General features: G+C 36.9%; 3 protein-coding genes across 5 annotated transcripts; 1 reads left to right on the plus strand and 2 right to left on the minus strand.

Moving 5' to 3' along the window:
• The first annotated feature begins 704 nt into the window (after nucleotides 1-704).
• On the plus strand, nucleotides 705-3,148 carry LOC111795383 (RNA-binding (RRM/RBD/RNP motifs) family protein). Of its 2 annotated transcripts, none has more exons than XM_023677771.2 (2): nucleotides 705-1,175; nucleotides 2,557-3,148. In XM_023677771.2, the coding sequence occupies exon 1, from the start codon at nucleotides 795-797 to the stop codon at nucleotides 1,170-1,172; it is 378 nt and encodes a 125-aa protein (XP_023533539.1). In that variant the 5' UTR covers nucleotides 705-794; the 3' UTR covers nucleotides 1,173-1,175; nucleotides 2,557-3,148. The 2 variants fall into 2 exon arrangements, with proteins under 2 accessions (XP_023533539.1, XP_023533540.1); XM_023677772.2 differs by lacking the exon at nucleotides 2,557-3,148 and adding an exon at nucleotides 1,629-2,506.
• On the minus strand, nucleotides 2,968-6,140 carry CPK17 (calcium-dependent protein kinase 17). The gene is made up of 8 exons (XM_023677767.2): nucleotides 5,037-6,140; nucleotides 4,795-4,938; nucleotides 4,561-4,713; nucleotides 4,345-4,460; nucleotides 4,085-4,252; nucleotides 3,874-4,001; nucleotides 3,673-3,772; nucleotides 2,968-3,604 (listed from the first exon to the last, which is right to left on the minus strand). Exons 1-8 carry the CDS (start codon nucleotides 5,710-5,712, stop codon nucleotides 3,509-3,511), a joined length of 1,581 nt encoding a protein of 526 aa, XP_023533535.2. The 5' UTR covers nucleotides 5,713-6,140; the 3' UTR covers nucleotides 2,968-3,508.
• A 197-nt stretch (nucleotides 6,141-6,337) lies between these two features.
• On the minus strand, nucleotides 6,338-12,519 carry LOC111795382 (rhodanese-like domain-containing protein / PPIC-type PPIASE domain-containing protein). 2 transcript variants are annotated; one of them, XM_023677769.2, is made up of 9 exons: nucleotides 12,369-12,519; nucleotides 12,160-12,233; nucleotides 9,681-9,797; nucleotides 9,222-9,313; nucleotides 8,878-8,978; nucleotides 8,673-8,783; nucleotides 8,034-8,142; nucleotides 6,951-7,001; nucleotides 6,338-6,595 (listed from the first exon to the last, which is right to left on the minus strand). In XM_023677769.2, exons 1-9 carry the CDS (start codon nucleotides 12,374-12,376, stop codon nucleotides 6,515-6,517), a joined length of 744 nt encoding a protein of 247 aa, XP_023533537.1. In that variant the 5' UTR covers nucleotides 12,377-12,519; the 3' UTR covers nucleotides 6,338-6,514. The 2 variants fall into 2 exon arrangements, with proteins under 2 accessions (XP_023533537.1, XP_023533536.1); XM_023677768.2 differs by having other exon boundaries at nucleotides 12,160-12,519.
• Nucleotides 12,520-13,829: the final 1,310 nt, after the last annotated feature.

Here is a 13,829-nt window from a genome sequence, read left to right on the forward strand (position 1 = left end):
TTCAAATTTTCAAATTTGTTGGTAGGTGACACGAACAACTCAAATAGAGTTTACAATTCACCTAACTCAATCAAACTCCTCATTTTTAGGTTAGATTGTGGGGTCGTCTTTTTTCTTTTAATTATTTAAAAAAATCTACTTATCCACAATATTAATAACAAAAAAAAAAAAAAAAAAAAAAAAACTCATAAAATTTAAATATTATACATTTACAAGTCACATTTCACCACTAACATTAATTATTATTCTTTCTAAAAATAGGGTAAGGTAGTGTGAGGTCGGGATTAGAGAGGGGAACAAATCATCTCTCACGCATTTTAAAACCGATAACAATACCTAATGAGCTAAAGTTGACAATATTGGCTTGCGGTAGACTCTTACAAGTAGGGTTGGATTGTAACTTATTTTTGGGTTGGTTGAGCTGACCCGACAAAAAAAAAAAATGTCAATCCGCAGACTAGGTCAAACTTTCGGTCTTCCAAAATTCAACTCAACCCAAATTAACCCAAATTTTATGATTTTTGTATGAAAGTGGGTAACAAGCTGGTTGTCCATGGACCGAAGTCGGGCCCAGTCCACTTACTTCTTTTGACTATCTAAGCCCATACAAATTAAGGAGGCCCATTATAAATGGGCCAAGTCCTTTAGTAATTGGGCCTGGGCCATGTCTCCAAGTTTTGAGTACATTATATATACGACGATCCAAGTTTTAAACGGCACAAAACATTCATCTCTTGCGTTTCGACCTTTCTCGCACTCTCTTCTCCCAAACAGCCTCGAAGAAGCCTTCCTCCATGGCCACATTCAGTCTTCCCCGCAAGGGAAACACGAGGCTGCCGCCGGAGGTCAACAGAGTTTTGTATGTACGAAATTTGCCCTTCAACATTACCAGCGAAGAGATGTACGATATATTCGGCAAGTACGGGGCGATTCGGCAGATCCGGATTGGAACGAACAAGGATACTAGAGGTACCGCCTTTGTTGTTTACGAGGATATCTATGATGCTAAGACGGCGGTGGATCATCTCTCCGGTTTCAACGTTGCGAATCGGTATCTGATCGTGTTGTACTACCAGCAGGCCAAGATGAGTAAAAAGTTCGATCAGAAGAAGAAAGAGGATGAAATTGCTAGGATGCAGGAGAAGTACGGGGTTTCTACGAAAGATAAGTAAAAGGTGTAATATGAAACTTTTTTTTTTCTCGGAATTTTCTGGAGCAATATTGGAATTTAGTCGAATTGTTTGTAACTTGAAGTTCTCTCTATCTCTTTCTAGGGTTTCATAGCTGTATTATTTGACTTAAGTTTTGGTCATGTGTGGGCAATGATTACCATCTTTGCTTAAGTTGGCAGTACTTTTCATGTAGTCTCTATATATCCTGATCATGGCTTGATTCTGTTTGCGTAATTGACTTCTTCGTTAGAGGTTTCGTCAACAGTAATCAAATTGTTAGCTTTCATTCTTATCGCCTGACCGGATTTTTTCGCCTGGGTTACGTCTATCTTATGTGGTTGGGGTTTTTTTGGGTAGTTAACCTTAGTAGTCGTCCAAGATATTAATGTGCAAGTTATGACTTTGTGAGAATGCAGTAAGGTTGGTCTGATGGCTCTTTTCTAATTGACATAATAGTGCATATTGGATTTCTGCCATCACAAGAGTTGTGCAGTCTTCAGACATCTTACCAGTTAGGCTTGGAACATAAAGCATTCAATAGAATTTGTCGTATGGGATTATCGTCTTTTCTTTCAGAAGCTGATGAAATGGTACACCAGCGTTTGTGCACGTGAGCGTGCAAGGAAAGTGAATATGGGATTGTAATAGAAATTGAAAGTCTGGACAACTGCTATGATAGTTTTTCTTTGGAAGAGAAACAAGTTTCATTGATGAATGAAATAACTGAATGAACCCCAAGGACCTGCATGTGAATTACAAGCAAGTTCTCCAATTTGGGATCAACAAAGTAAGACTATAATCTGAAAAGGGTGGAGAAAGACCCCCAGAAGACTCTTCCATTTCTCTTGCCCCCAAAAAACCAGAAGACAACCATGTTTAGAGCCAGCCAGAAAATCTTCTTCACACCCTTGAAGGGATGTCCGACAAAGTTGGATGCAATGCACTATCTTTGTGGGAATCTGTCTGCACTTTGGATGGCTAGGATCTATTTGGGTTACTCAAAAACGTATTTGTTGTTAAAGACGGAGGACGTTGGGGCAAATCGACCAACCTATATGTTAGGCAGGATGCATCTGTTCTAGCTCTACTTTCCTTGATTGTTTCTATAGCTTTCGATTATGGAAATTTTTAAATTTGCAATATTCATACGCTTATAAGATTCATTTTTTTACAATGTTCGTAGATTTTTTATACTTTCTTTCCCCTCTCTGTACCCTCTGTGTGCTGCCTCTCTTAGTCTCAGACCTTCTGTTGTGCCTTGCCATCTGAAAAGCCCTTGCACACCATTGAGTACACCATGAATTTTGTTATAAAGATCCATATTTTATATTGAAGACATGCTATTAGAAAGATTTCCTTAATGAGGATTTTCTGCCCTGCACAGGTACACCATAGAAGTAGTGAATTTGTGGGTAGTACCTTCTATCAATTCAGTTATACCTCTTCACATTCACCATAGTTTTGAGGAGACTTGAGTACGGAAGTCCTTTTCATTTGTGTGCTATTAGGAATTCCTGTGGAGCATTCGGAAAGAAAAGATTCAGAAAAACAGCCATCTTGTTCTGCCAAAAATTCTCCCTTTCATCTTTGTTGTAGTACAGTTACGTGGTTGATGATATATATTTTAAACCCGACGTCTCATGGCTCAACCAAGAGGAAATGAGTTGAAGTCATGGTTTTCGCTCATCTAGCATCTAATATCTTTCGAGTTAGTTTAGCAACCAAATGTAATAGGATCAGATATGTTGTTCCATGGATGGAATAGTCGAGGTGCGTGCAAACTAGTCTGAATACCTATTAATAAATCATTAGATATTATATAAGTTTCATATAAACATCATACAGTTATCCATGTACATCCCTTCTGAATTCGACCGAACAATGTTTAGATACCTTATATTTAATTTTGTACATAAATTGGGTTCAGAACTATTGACCTCTCTGTTTAATGAATACAACAGACAATTTTGAACAAATTCATGTTTCTTCTTATCAGTCAGTCAACCAACCATAAGAGCAATAATTAGTCTGCCTAAAAGTGGACAAGAACCGCTAAGAACATCAGAAAATCACCCCTTAAATCCTAAGAATTAGAGAGTATGATTAATCTTTTCCTTTCTTCTTCTTTGTATGGCGATTTTCTATCTCTGGAAGGAACCACCATTCACACTGTAAATATATGGCATTCTCGAGATAAAAAGACTCTGCTTCTCAACCCTTTCCATTCTCTTTGCATTCACCCTCATATTCTTCATCGTTTCTCCATAGAAGACCAAAACATTCAGGTGGCAGCAGTTCTTGTCATCTCCTCCATTGCACTCCCACCATTAACCAAATCAAACGTTGAAAGAGTCACGACGCTTTTTCGGATTCCCGTCTGGATTTCCTTTTCGCATCATCGCCACAAATTCATCGTAGTTGATGCGACCGTCCTGTCGAGATTCAAGAACATGTTACGTTTGGTCAGTTTCTAGTCGAAGTTGTGATTGAGAAAACTTACGTTGTCTGCATCCACTTCAGAAAGGATCTCCTTGATGTCCCTCCCATCGTGCATTCCGTAGTCTCTAAGAGCTTGCTCTAACTCCTCGGTCGTGATATAACTGAACACACAACATAGTTTGAAGTTCAATCATTAGTGACATTCTGTATTCATTTCAAAGTGAAAACTTTAGCAAAGTTGACTCGAATTTGATTTTGTTACCCGCTGTTATCTTTGTCGAAATACTGGAAGGCAGTGTAGAGATGCTCTTCTCTATCCATTCGGTTTAGGTGCATTGTCGCCGTGATGAACTCGTCGTAGTCTATGGTTCCATTGCCATCGGCATCCGCCTATAAAACCCGAAAAGTAACATTCAGATTTGAGCATGAAAACTCATTTTGGATTGAGAGGAATCAGACAACCAAAGACTTACGGCTTCCATTAATTGTTTCACTTCATATTCAGAGAGTTTTGTGCCTTGCTTTGCGAGTCCTTGCTTAAGTTCTTCAAGCGTTATTGTCCCGCTGTTGTCAGTATCCATGTTTTTGAACATTTGTTTGAGCCCCATGATTTCTTCTTCTGATAGACAGCCCGCAATCACCTGCCCATTTGGCACATTATTAGTACTTGTCTCTTCTTTTATTCTTTCTGGTGTGGGGGTTAGCATGGAACAGACGGTTCGTTATCGCTTACCCGAAGAGCGACTTTCTTGAATTTGTTCATCGCACGGAACTGTTTGAGCCTATTGAGCACCGCGTTGTCGAGTGGTGTATCAGGTGCTTCTCCATCCTCCTTAATCCATGGATGATCTGATAGAAAAGGAATTGATATAGTGAGAGGCATTGCTTGATGGTTCATAATTATATGCAGGCCTTTTCTTATTCAACTTCAGCTCAAGAATGAACTTACTTAAGACTTGGAAGGCTGTCAATCTCTGCTTGGGGTCTGAATTCAACATCTTCCTTACAAGATCCTTTGCTGCTGGAGATATCGAAGGCCAGGGATCGCTCGTAAAATCGACGTGGCCACGCAAGATCGCATTGAATATCCCATGTTCGGATTCTGTGATCCGATTCTCTTATCAAATGGTTTCTTTTGAGAAGAAAAAACCCAGCAGAGAGATTAGCAAAATTATGAAACTACCTGCCCAAAAAGGTGGAACACCACACAGAAGAATGTATAGCATGACTCCAACGCTCCAAATGTCAACTTCAGGGCCATATCTCCTCTTCAGGACTTCTGGTGCAATGTAATATGCACTACCAACAATATCCTTAAACACCTCTCCTATAGAACAACAACATTCAGACCAAAACAAGAACAAGATCATTAGCCATCAGCCATTGCAAGATGTATAACAGAAACAGTCAGGTTCTTGAACAAACCTTGCTTGTAGAACACGGATAAACCGAAATCGGTAGCCTTGAGCGGAGACGTCTCGTCCTTGCTCAGCAAGAGAAAGTTTTCAGGCTTAAGATCTCTATGAATAACCCCCATGGAATGGCAAGTATGCACAATCTGCACAATAGTCCTGAGCAACGATGCCGCAGCTCGCTCGGTGTAATGCCCTTTTGCTATGATGCGATCAAACAACTCTCCTCCAGCGCACAACTCCATGACTAAATGAACAGAATGCTTATCTTCATAAGCACCTTTAAGCTCAACAATGTTGAGCTGACCAGTTAAATGGTGCATAATCTGGACCTCCCTTCGAACATCTTCAATATCCTCCTTATTTACGAGCTTCCTCTTAGCAATGGTTTTGCACGCCAACTGTTCGCCACTAGCCTTATGAGTACACAAATGGGTTACCCCAAATTGACCCCTTCCCAGCTCCTTACCAATGGAGTAAGTGTTTCGGACATCCTCCATCGGCCGCCCTAGAACAGTTCCGATCTGAGAGGTCTTAGAAGCCTTGGCGGAAGCCACCGGCGAGGCCGAAGGAGCATGCTTAATGGAGTTGGTATTTCCGCCATCATCCTTGGAGTTATCCCCGTTAGAATCCTCCCTCGCGCTGGTGGGGGCATCGTCGGGATTGTCACGAGAGCAACAGTTGCCCATGGCGGAGGAGCGGGGATGGGGGTGGCGGCGGCGGCGGCTGCGGCGGCGGCTTAGGGATGGGCGATTGAAGGAGACAAGATTGAATTGGTATTTGGGGCAGAACCAAAAGAGAACGAGAGAGAAAAATCCATGTATAGAGATAATGGGAAGAAAAATGGTGGAAAGTGGGGAGAACACAGGCAGGACAACTGATCCTTACACACAGGATTGATAGAGAGGAATTGTAGGAGGAACCCATTGACACAGTCTTCCTTAACGCCTTCCAATGCCTAGTGGTTCTCAGCGTTTCCCGCGTCATTTCAACTGATTTTTTCCTTTCTACTTTTCTTTTCTTTTCTTTTTTTAAAATTTAAATTCTGATCCAACCTCCAACTTTGGAGAACATTTTTCTTTGTTTTTTGAGTTGGAGTTAAAATTTTAGTTTTAACTATTATTCTAAAAAAAAAAAAAAATCAGCTTTCATATTTATTTCAAAAAAGTAAAAAAAAAAATCTAATCAACTAAGACCACGAACATTTAGAGACTAAATTGTCTCTAAATTGTTGTAAAATAATGAATAGGTTTCGAAAGGTCTAAAAAATCTAGTATTATGTTTTAATTTAAAAGAGCGTAGGGCATTAAAAAATAATAACAAAATAACTCATGAAATGGCATAGAAAAAGTTGTTTATGAACTTAGCATACATGATATGATATAGGGTAAAGTACCTATAACCATTAGAAAGGCCGATATGACTCGATCTTTCAATCCTGCAATTATTGAACTAAAAAAAGTTGGGAAAATAAAAGGAAAGGGCAATATCTCAGTAGGTAGGGATAGATGAATCAACTTGGAGAGAGTATGCATGAATTCCTCCAGACACATTGTAGACTTTCTTAAAACCCTGAACAATAGAAGGAAAAATAAATAAGGTATCTTTATCTTTCCAAAGACAAATATAGTATTAAGAATTGATATGGATAAAATGTAAACTGTCAGTGAAAAGGAAGAAGAATTGTCAGGCCTAGGCTTTAAATGAATGAAAAACAGTACGAAGCTCATAAACTCAGCTGCATCATTAGAAATCTGATTAAAAATTCTGTAAATGTTTAGCTACTGACATGAATTGCCTCAGAAATTCAAACTTCAGACTACTTATATCTTTTCAGACTTGACAAAGTGACATAAAAGAATCGATGATGAAGTACATTAGTGACATCTCTATAATGTATTGTGGGGAAATTCCAAGGTGATATTACCTGCGTTTGTAAGTATCTTGCGACCTGCAACGACCTCACTCCATGGTGACACTGCATCCATCGGCAAAAAAATTTCAAAAATCTAAGGAGAAACTGGCTAATTACAAATAAATTAATTGTCTGAACTGAGTTGCAAAATTTAATAATGATAATTGAAACTCGAACCAAATTAAACTTCTCCTGCAATTTTACAGGCTTCAATTATATCCAAGAACGAATGATGGTGGGTTGGCCTATTTCACCCTTAATATACATCCAATTTCACAGTTTCCATCATATACAAGACATGCAAACATCAACTTAAAAGGAATCCAGGATATCGTGTTCACTTGTTTAGTTACGTCCCTAATGAAGCGAAAGTCAGAAACCAATTAGAAGATGGAAAGTTTTGTTTTAGAATATGAAGCCAATCAGTGAGGATTTATGTGATATATTTTCGTAGTAAAGGGGGGCAAACTATTTCTTTTCAAACACAAGAACAAACGTGAAATGAATCAGGATTAAATTTAAAAAAGAACTAAGCAACAGCGTTAGAGCAGTTAGAAAAGGCAGATCTCCAAAAAAAAAAAAAAAAAAAAAAAAATCTATCGATTTTATTCAGTGAAGGGCTGACTACAATTGATAAAATCCAAGTAAAAAATTATTTCCTTGCTCCTCAACCAAATTGGTGAGTGCTGTATGGGCAACAAGGAAGTGCTGATCGTTTATTTGTCTATTGCGGTTTTCCCATGGCTTTATCGTCAAATTTATTGCAGCCATTTGGTATCAGCTTCCCTTCTCCCCTAGACTGTAAATAAAGGGGTTCTGTCTCCCACCTTCAAAAGCAAAAGGATATTTTTCTAGTCTGCGTGGGCTATCCTTACGAAACATGGGAATTTTTTCAAGAGAACAGGAATTTGTGAGGGTTAGAGATCCAGTTACTTATTTTTGCCTATCTTTGGAGTGAAATCCAAAGGAGTTCCCTGACTGGATTCCTTTAATTGCTTCCAACTGGAAACTTTCCTTTTTATTCCCAGGGAGCGTTTGTATATTTCTATCTTTTCAATAAAATTTTTAGTATCAATAAATATAGATATCACCTACCATGACGTAAGTATCCTTTTGAGGATCAAACTTCGTTGTTACTTCTGGACCCCAGCTTCCAAATTGACGGAGAGGTAGTACCTGAAAAGCTGGCAAACAAGCCTGGTCCCTGTTAAAGAAAAGAGTTCAGGATAGCTTCATATATAATATAAAACAGATAAATCCAGGATTTTTTCTATCTTTCTTTTAAAATACACAATATATGGAAGAAAAATAAGATTTCTCATACGTTAGAAATGGTAGAACTTCCCAACTTCGAAATATCAAACACAACTAACAAGGCCAAGATGCCTCACAAACAAGCTCTTTATGCATTTTGGATCATTCAAAAACCTATTAAAACTTCTATACTTATTTGGAGTGAATAAAATAAGTTCCCAATGACATATCACTTCCGCCCTCCTCCCCAACATTTTGAGGGACTTGATGATTGACATGTTTGTGGTCTCTTGATCGATATAATAGTTATGGTATGGAGTAATCAAAGTCTTTTTGTTGCAACTACTGTCGATCAAAGCAATTGGATGAACCCTTTTCTCCATCTTTGATAAAGCAGGGAAGCCAAAAGGGATTTTGAAAACATCAACAAATCCAAGGAAAAGTGGGGTATATAAATTAAAAAGAGGAATAAGTCCATACACTTCTTCAGGTTCTCGGACATCAATTAACTGTGCCTCATTCAAGAAGTTTGGATCTTGCATTTTCAAATGAAGCTCTTCAGGTTGAATGTCCAGAAGCACCGATTCTCCCCTAAGATGAAGATTTGCAAATGTGCAAAACATTAATGCAGTGTCATGGTCAAGGTTTTCAAGTAATTAGGATTTAATTTGTCTTGTGGTCATACCTCTCTGATAGAACTTGCAATAAGTGCCATCCAAATTTTGTTTTACATTTTACCACTTTGTTTAAGGGTGCATTAAAGGCAGCCTCCTCAAACTCTGGTACCTGGACACATGTCACCGTAAGATCATGCTGTGGAAAAAGAAAAAGCGAAAAACAATAGCACAAAAAGTACAGCAGCATATGTTGCAATGAAGAGGTCAAGAAGAAGAAGAGGATGAGGTATCCTCTAAGAAAAAATAAGAGAGAACCAGAAACTATAAAAAGCTCAACCATCTACAACACAAGGAGGTCAAATATAAATATAAATATTGGTGTGTGCAAGAGATTCAACATTGTCATGCGTACCATTTGCCCCCGCTTCACCCATCCAAGCATTCCCCCTTCTTCTTTGGATGGACAGAGTGAGTACTCCACAGCAAGATCGCTCAGATCTTCACCTGAATGCAGCGAAGGAAAATATTACATGAGAACAATATTGAACAAATAGTCAGAAATACCACATATATCAACAAAATAGACGAAAAACCATGTTTATATGATGTAATTTTATAATATTTAGAATTTCGTTCATCTAATATTTCAGTGTCCCCTAGATATTTAATGAAAGCATGTATCTCGTCCAAAAAAAGGAGAAAAAAAAAAACATGTTCCATTAACCTGCATTCTACTATGTGGAATAAATTTTAGATCTGGAAGGGAACAAAAATCAACAACGTTTGGATTATACAATTTCGACTGTACTTTCATTGGGTGGGAGGATAAGATGAAGTGCTTTACATAATGTTAGTACAGATTAAAACTAACCGCCGGCAATTCTCTGCTGAAGATCCGATAAGAGCTTAATGTCATCTTCTTTAACAAGCAAGTGCTGGACCAATAATTCCCTACCATCTTCACTGCCTCCAGCGGAACTAAAAGAAGCTGAAAATGGCGGATACAAAAGACATGAACACCGAAGCAGGTCGTACAATTTAATGATGCTTACATCCATGTGCAGCTGCATCTATTTGTCAGAGTGCGTAATTAAGCATGCATGTGACATTTTTTAGTGAAACAAAGAGATGCACATTTAATGAAGTGAAAGAGGTAAATACACCTAAACTCTAGTTATTGTATCCACTTCCCTGCTTTATTTTAAAATTTGTTATAGGAGATAGATTTCATATATATATATATATATATGTGTGGAAATCCAGCAATACTGAGATAATTGAATTGAATTGAATTGAATTGAATGATGAATACTATGATGTAAGGGCTTGGCACTTTTTACTGCCAAGCTAGGAAATTCTTAGGGTGCATGCTGTTAGACTAGAAACAGATATCTACACGGATGCTAAAAAACTAATAACGATAGTAAAGAAATGTGAACAACCTACAGCTGACTTAATTGGTAATCAACATTGTTGGTTATCAAATTATATAAAAAAAAATATATTGGCTTGACTTTTCTTTTGTTCAAAGAAATCTATTTGACTGTTGAAAAATAATAATATCTCCAGTTGAATTTCCTTTATCATAATTAAAATAAGAGAAAAGTGTAGCAATTTTACTGGAAACTTAAATTGGTAGACGGCACCATTATGATCAAAATATGAAAATAAAATTATTATTGTTTTCCATTTATAATCTAACTAAATTCCTCTTTTTTTTTTTTTTTCTTTGGTAAAAAATGTTCTCCTCCCGGTTGTGGGATATCACAATTCACCCCCCTTCAGGGCTCAGTGTCCTTGCTGGCACTCGTTCCTTTCTCCAATCGATGTGGGACCACCACCAAATCCACCCCCTTCGAGGCCCAACGTCCTTGCTAGCACACCGCCTCGTGTCTACCCCCTTTGGGGAACAACCTCCTCGCTGGCACATCGCCTGGTGTCTGCCTCTGATACCATTTGTAACGGCTCAGACCCACTGCTAGCAGTTATTGTCCTCTTTGGGCTTTCCCTTTCGGGCTTCACCTCTAGGTTTTTAAAACGCGTCTTCTAGGGAAAGTTTTCCACACCCTTATAAAGGGTGTTTCGTTCTACTCCCCAACCAAGGTGGGATATCACATTTTTTGAGCTCTTCATTCTAACTAGAGTTTACAAGACACCGATATAACTCCCGAACGTAGAATCAGGTAGAAAAAAATTGTCAACATAAATAAAAAACAGCTTCACATTAAAATTAAAAAAAAAAAAAAATGCTTGATTAAAGAGAAACCTCAACATCCACCTACCTCTGTATTATATTCTTAGTCAACTACCGTCCACTTTCATTTCCATTAAAAACTCAAATTCTTGGAAACTTCTTCCTCATTACCACAACATTGCCATTCCATTACATAAATTGCAGGACAAATTAAAATAAGTTTAGGGCTTTTAAGATGAAGAGTGTCGTGACAAAGCTATAATCCAAAAAATTCCTTCTCATTTCCTCAAGGCATTAACCTTTATAATCTTTTAAAACAATGGCATCAGTAAAATAACTTTCCAGTTTAATCAGTTTATTTCCTCTGCAAATCTCTAGGAAAATTCCAGAAAAAAGTTATTTTATTTTCTTCGTTTTCCATCATTCTAAACTTAGACTTGATCAAATAAAGCAATTCAAAGTGCCCAGTATAAAATTTCTTACATTTTCAAAATTCGCTTGAAAAAAGATCATTAATCGAAGGTTGCTAGAATTCCCACATCAACCATGAACGTGAACGAATTCCAAACCCCTTAACAGGTCTCACACATGTCAACATCTTTTTTTAAGAAAGTCAACCAATTGAGTATACAAAAAATTGTTTGAAATCTTATGCTAGCTAAGTTCTTCATTGTCCTTCTTCTGAATGCTTCCTGACTAAATAATTGTAACACTCAAAGTGCAGGGTTATTTTGTATTCTCTTGAGATTTTTCTCTGATATCTCGGCTAGTAAATTTAGTAGCTCACGAGATGAGAGATACCAGTGTATAATAGTTTATACATCATCCATTCATGAGTACCTTTGGTCACCAAGATTCTTAAGAGGTCGACAAAAAAATAAATAAATGTATGCAATTGAAGGAATGAATCCTTTAGTTAGCTAAGACGAGCAACAAATCTAACCAAGTGGAATACAATAAAACTATTCCACACACAACTGCTATTAGTCAAAGATGCAAGAAATTAAAATTCCAGTGGCATTCCCTATGCTGACGCCTCTCTCTTTTCATTAGCCAAAAGAAAAAAAAAAAAAAAAACATTTCGAAACAAGAAAGAACGACAAACAAAAACTTCAAATCGACGAAGGATGGATGAAATCTTTGAGAAACAACTGACCTGCAACTTTAGAGCTTGGATGATGACCGGACATTGGACGAATCAAGAGACGTTGACCGTGTTTGAAGCTTTTGCTAGCATATGAGCAGAATGGAGCATAAATGGATGCAGAATGAAGAAACGACTGATGAGAAATGCAAAGAGCGGGAATCCAACACCGCCTGAAGGCGTGGATAACCGGAGATGCTAATGGAGGAAGACGACCGCACCTCATCATTGAATGTTTCACTGCACTGACACTTCTAATTTCCGGCGAGTCTCAGTTCAAAGATGGTTATCGCCACCGCAGCGCCCGCAGATGAAATTTCGCTCCGGTTTGGCAGTTCTTTACTGGCGGATTAATCTTCGCGTGTATATATATCCAATACCTGATTTTTTTTTTTTTTTTTCTTTTCTTTTTCAACTACAATATTGATTATTCATTATTGTTTGAATTTTATTTTTTAATGCGACATTAATAGGAATTAATAATTTAAATCTTCAATTGTTTAGCTTACCCACTTAGCTTTGCGTTGGCCAAACCTTGATCTAAAAAACGCTTAAATTAAATTAAATTAATTGAAAATGTTAAATCTTTTTATATATATATATATATATATATATATATATATATATATATATATATATATATATATATATATATATATATATATATATATATATTATTATTTATTTTATTTTATTTTTTTTTTTTAATGACAGTAGTTACCTGTCTCATCGTCCCTATCCAGATGATGTTATAAATAAGTACTAATGAAAATATACGGTAAAAATTGTTTGTCCATACAATCAGTATGGTTATATCAGTAAAAATTATGTCGGTCATAAAAATCATGGATGTTGTCCAAAGACAAGTTGTACGAGCGATACTGAGGACATGTTGTACGAGCAATATCTTACTTTATGAGTGGATTTGCTACTTAATCTCGACAGAAGGAAGAATTCTCGCGTGAACGTGATTCGTTCCAAATCCTGATTTTACGTGTGGACTACCCAAAGTTCATAATTTTATACAATCATTTCATTAATTTGATATCAACCATTGATTTTTTTAACCTCACCATTTTATTTATTTTTTTAATTCTTATTTTTTGGAAACTTTTATTTTTGATTTATGATTTAAAATAACATAAGAAATAAAAAGCTATTAAAAAAATTTAAATTTTAATGAGCTAATAAATAAATCATTAAATCTTTAATATAGTTTTTTTTAGTATATATTAATAATTGAATCAATGGTACGTATGTTTATAATATTGGAAAATTGAATGTACCACGCTTTGATATTCAAGTCAATGGTCGAGTCGATAATAAATTTACAAAGCATCGTGTGAGTATTTTTTGTATAACTTTCAATCTACTGATTTGTTGTAGTCATTACATGGTTTAAAATCCATAGTCATATTAGAGCATTATAATCGTGTCAGTTGTGCAGTTAAATTCATTTATCATTTGGACCATTTCGAGGGTATGAGAGACAGTTGCCCAATTAAAACAGATTCTCATTTGAAATTCAATTGACGGTGATTGAGACTTGGGCTTTTAGCCTTCTCAACTAATGATTGACCATAGTGGAGCTGTCCACACGACCCTTACCCAACCCTCTAAAGGTTCGACCTTAGGGTTTACAGCCGACCTCGCAGAATTCGAGTCCTACTTTTTTTTGGACT

This window comes from Cucurbita pepo, chromosome 5, assembly GCF_057944985.1.
Source record: "Cucurbita pepo subsp. pepo isolate OVF chromosome 5, ASM5794498v1, whole genome shotgun sequence".
Taxonomy (NCBI): Eukaryota; Viridiplantae; Streptophyta; class Magnoliopsida; order Cucurbitales; family Cucurbitaceae; genus Cucurbita; species Cucurbita pepo.

What these genes read in the sequence shown, in the direction of transcription:
- LOC111795383 (XM_023677771.2), top strand. Translation starts at nt 795, where the DNA reads ATGGCCACATTCAGTCTTCCCCGCAAGGGAAACACGAGGCTGCCGCCG.
- CPK17 (XM_023677767.2), bottom strand. Translation starts at nt 5,712, where the DNA reads ATGGGCAACTGTTGCTCTCGTGACAATCCCGACGATGCCCCCACCAGC. An exon ending in GACAGCCTTCCAAGTCTTAA is followed by an intron (nt 4,461 to 4,560) that starts GTAAGTTCATTC and finishes CTTTTCTATCAG; the next exon opens with ATCATCCATGGATTAAGGAG. An exon ending in TCAAGAAAGTCGCTCTTCGG is followed by an intron (nt 4,253 to 4,344) that starts GTAAGCGATAAC and finishes CCAAATGGGCAG; the next exon opens with GTGATTGCGGGCTGTCTATC.
- LOC111795382 (XM_023677768.2), bottom strand. Translation starts at nt 12,376, where the DNA reads ATGATGAGGTGCGGTCGTCTTCCTCCATTAGCATCTCCGGTTATCCAC. An exon ending in TCCAAGCTCTAAAGTTGCAG is followed by an intron (nt 9,798 to 12,159) that starts GTCAGTTGTTTC and finishes CGCCATTTTCAG; the next exon opens with CTTCTTTTAGTTCCGCTGGA. An exon ending in CAAGATACTTACAAACGCAG is followed by an intron (nt 6,596 to 6,950) that starts GTAATATCACCT and finishes TCTATTGTTCAG; the next exon opens with GGTTTTAAGAAAGTCTACAA.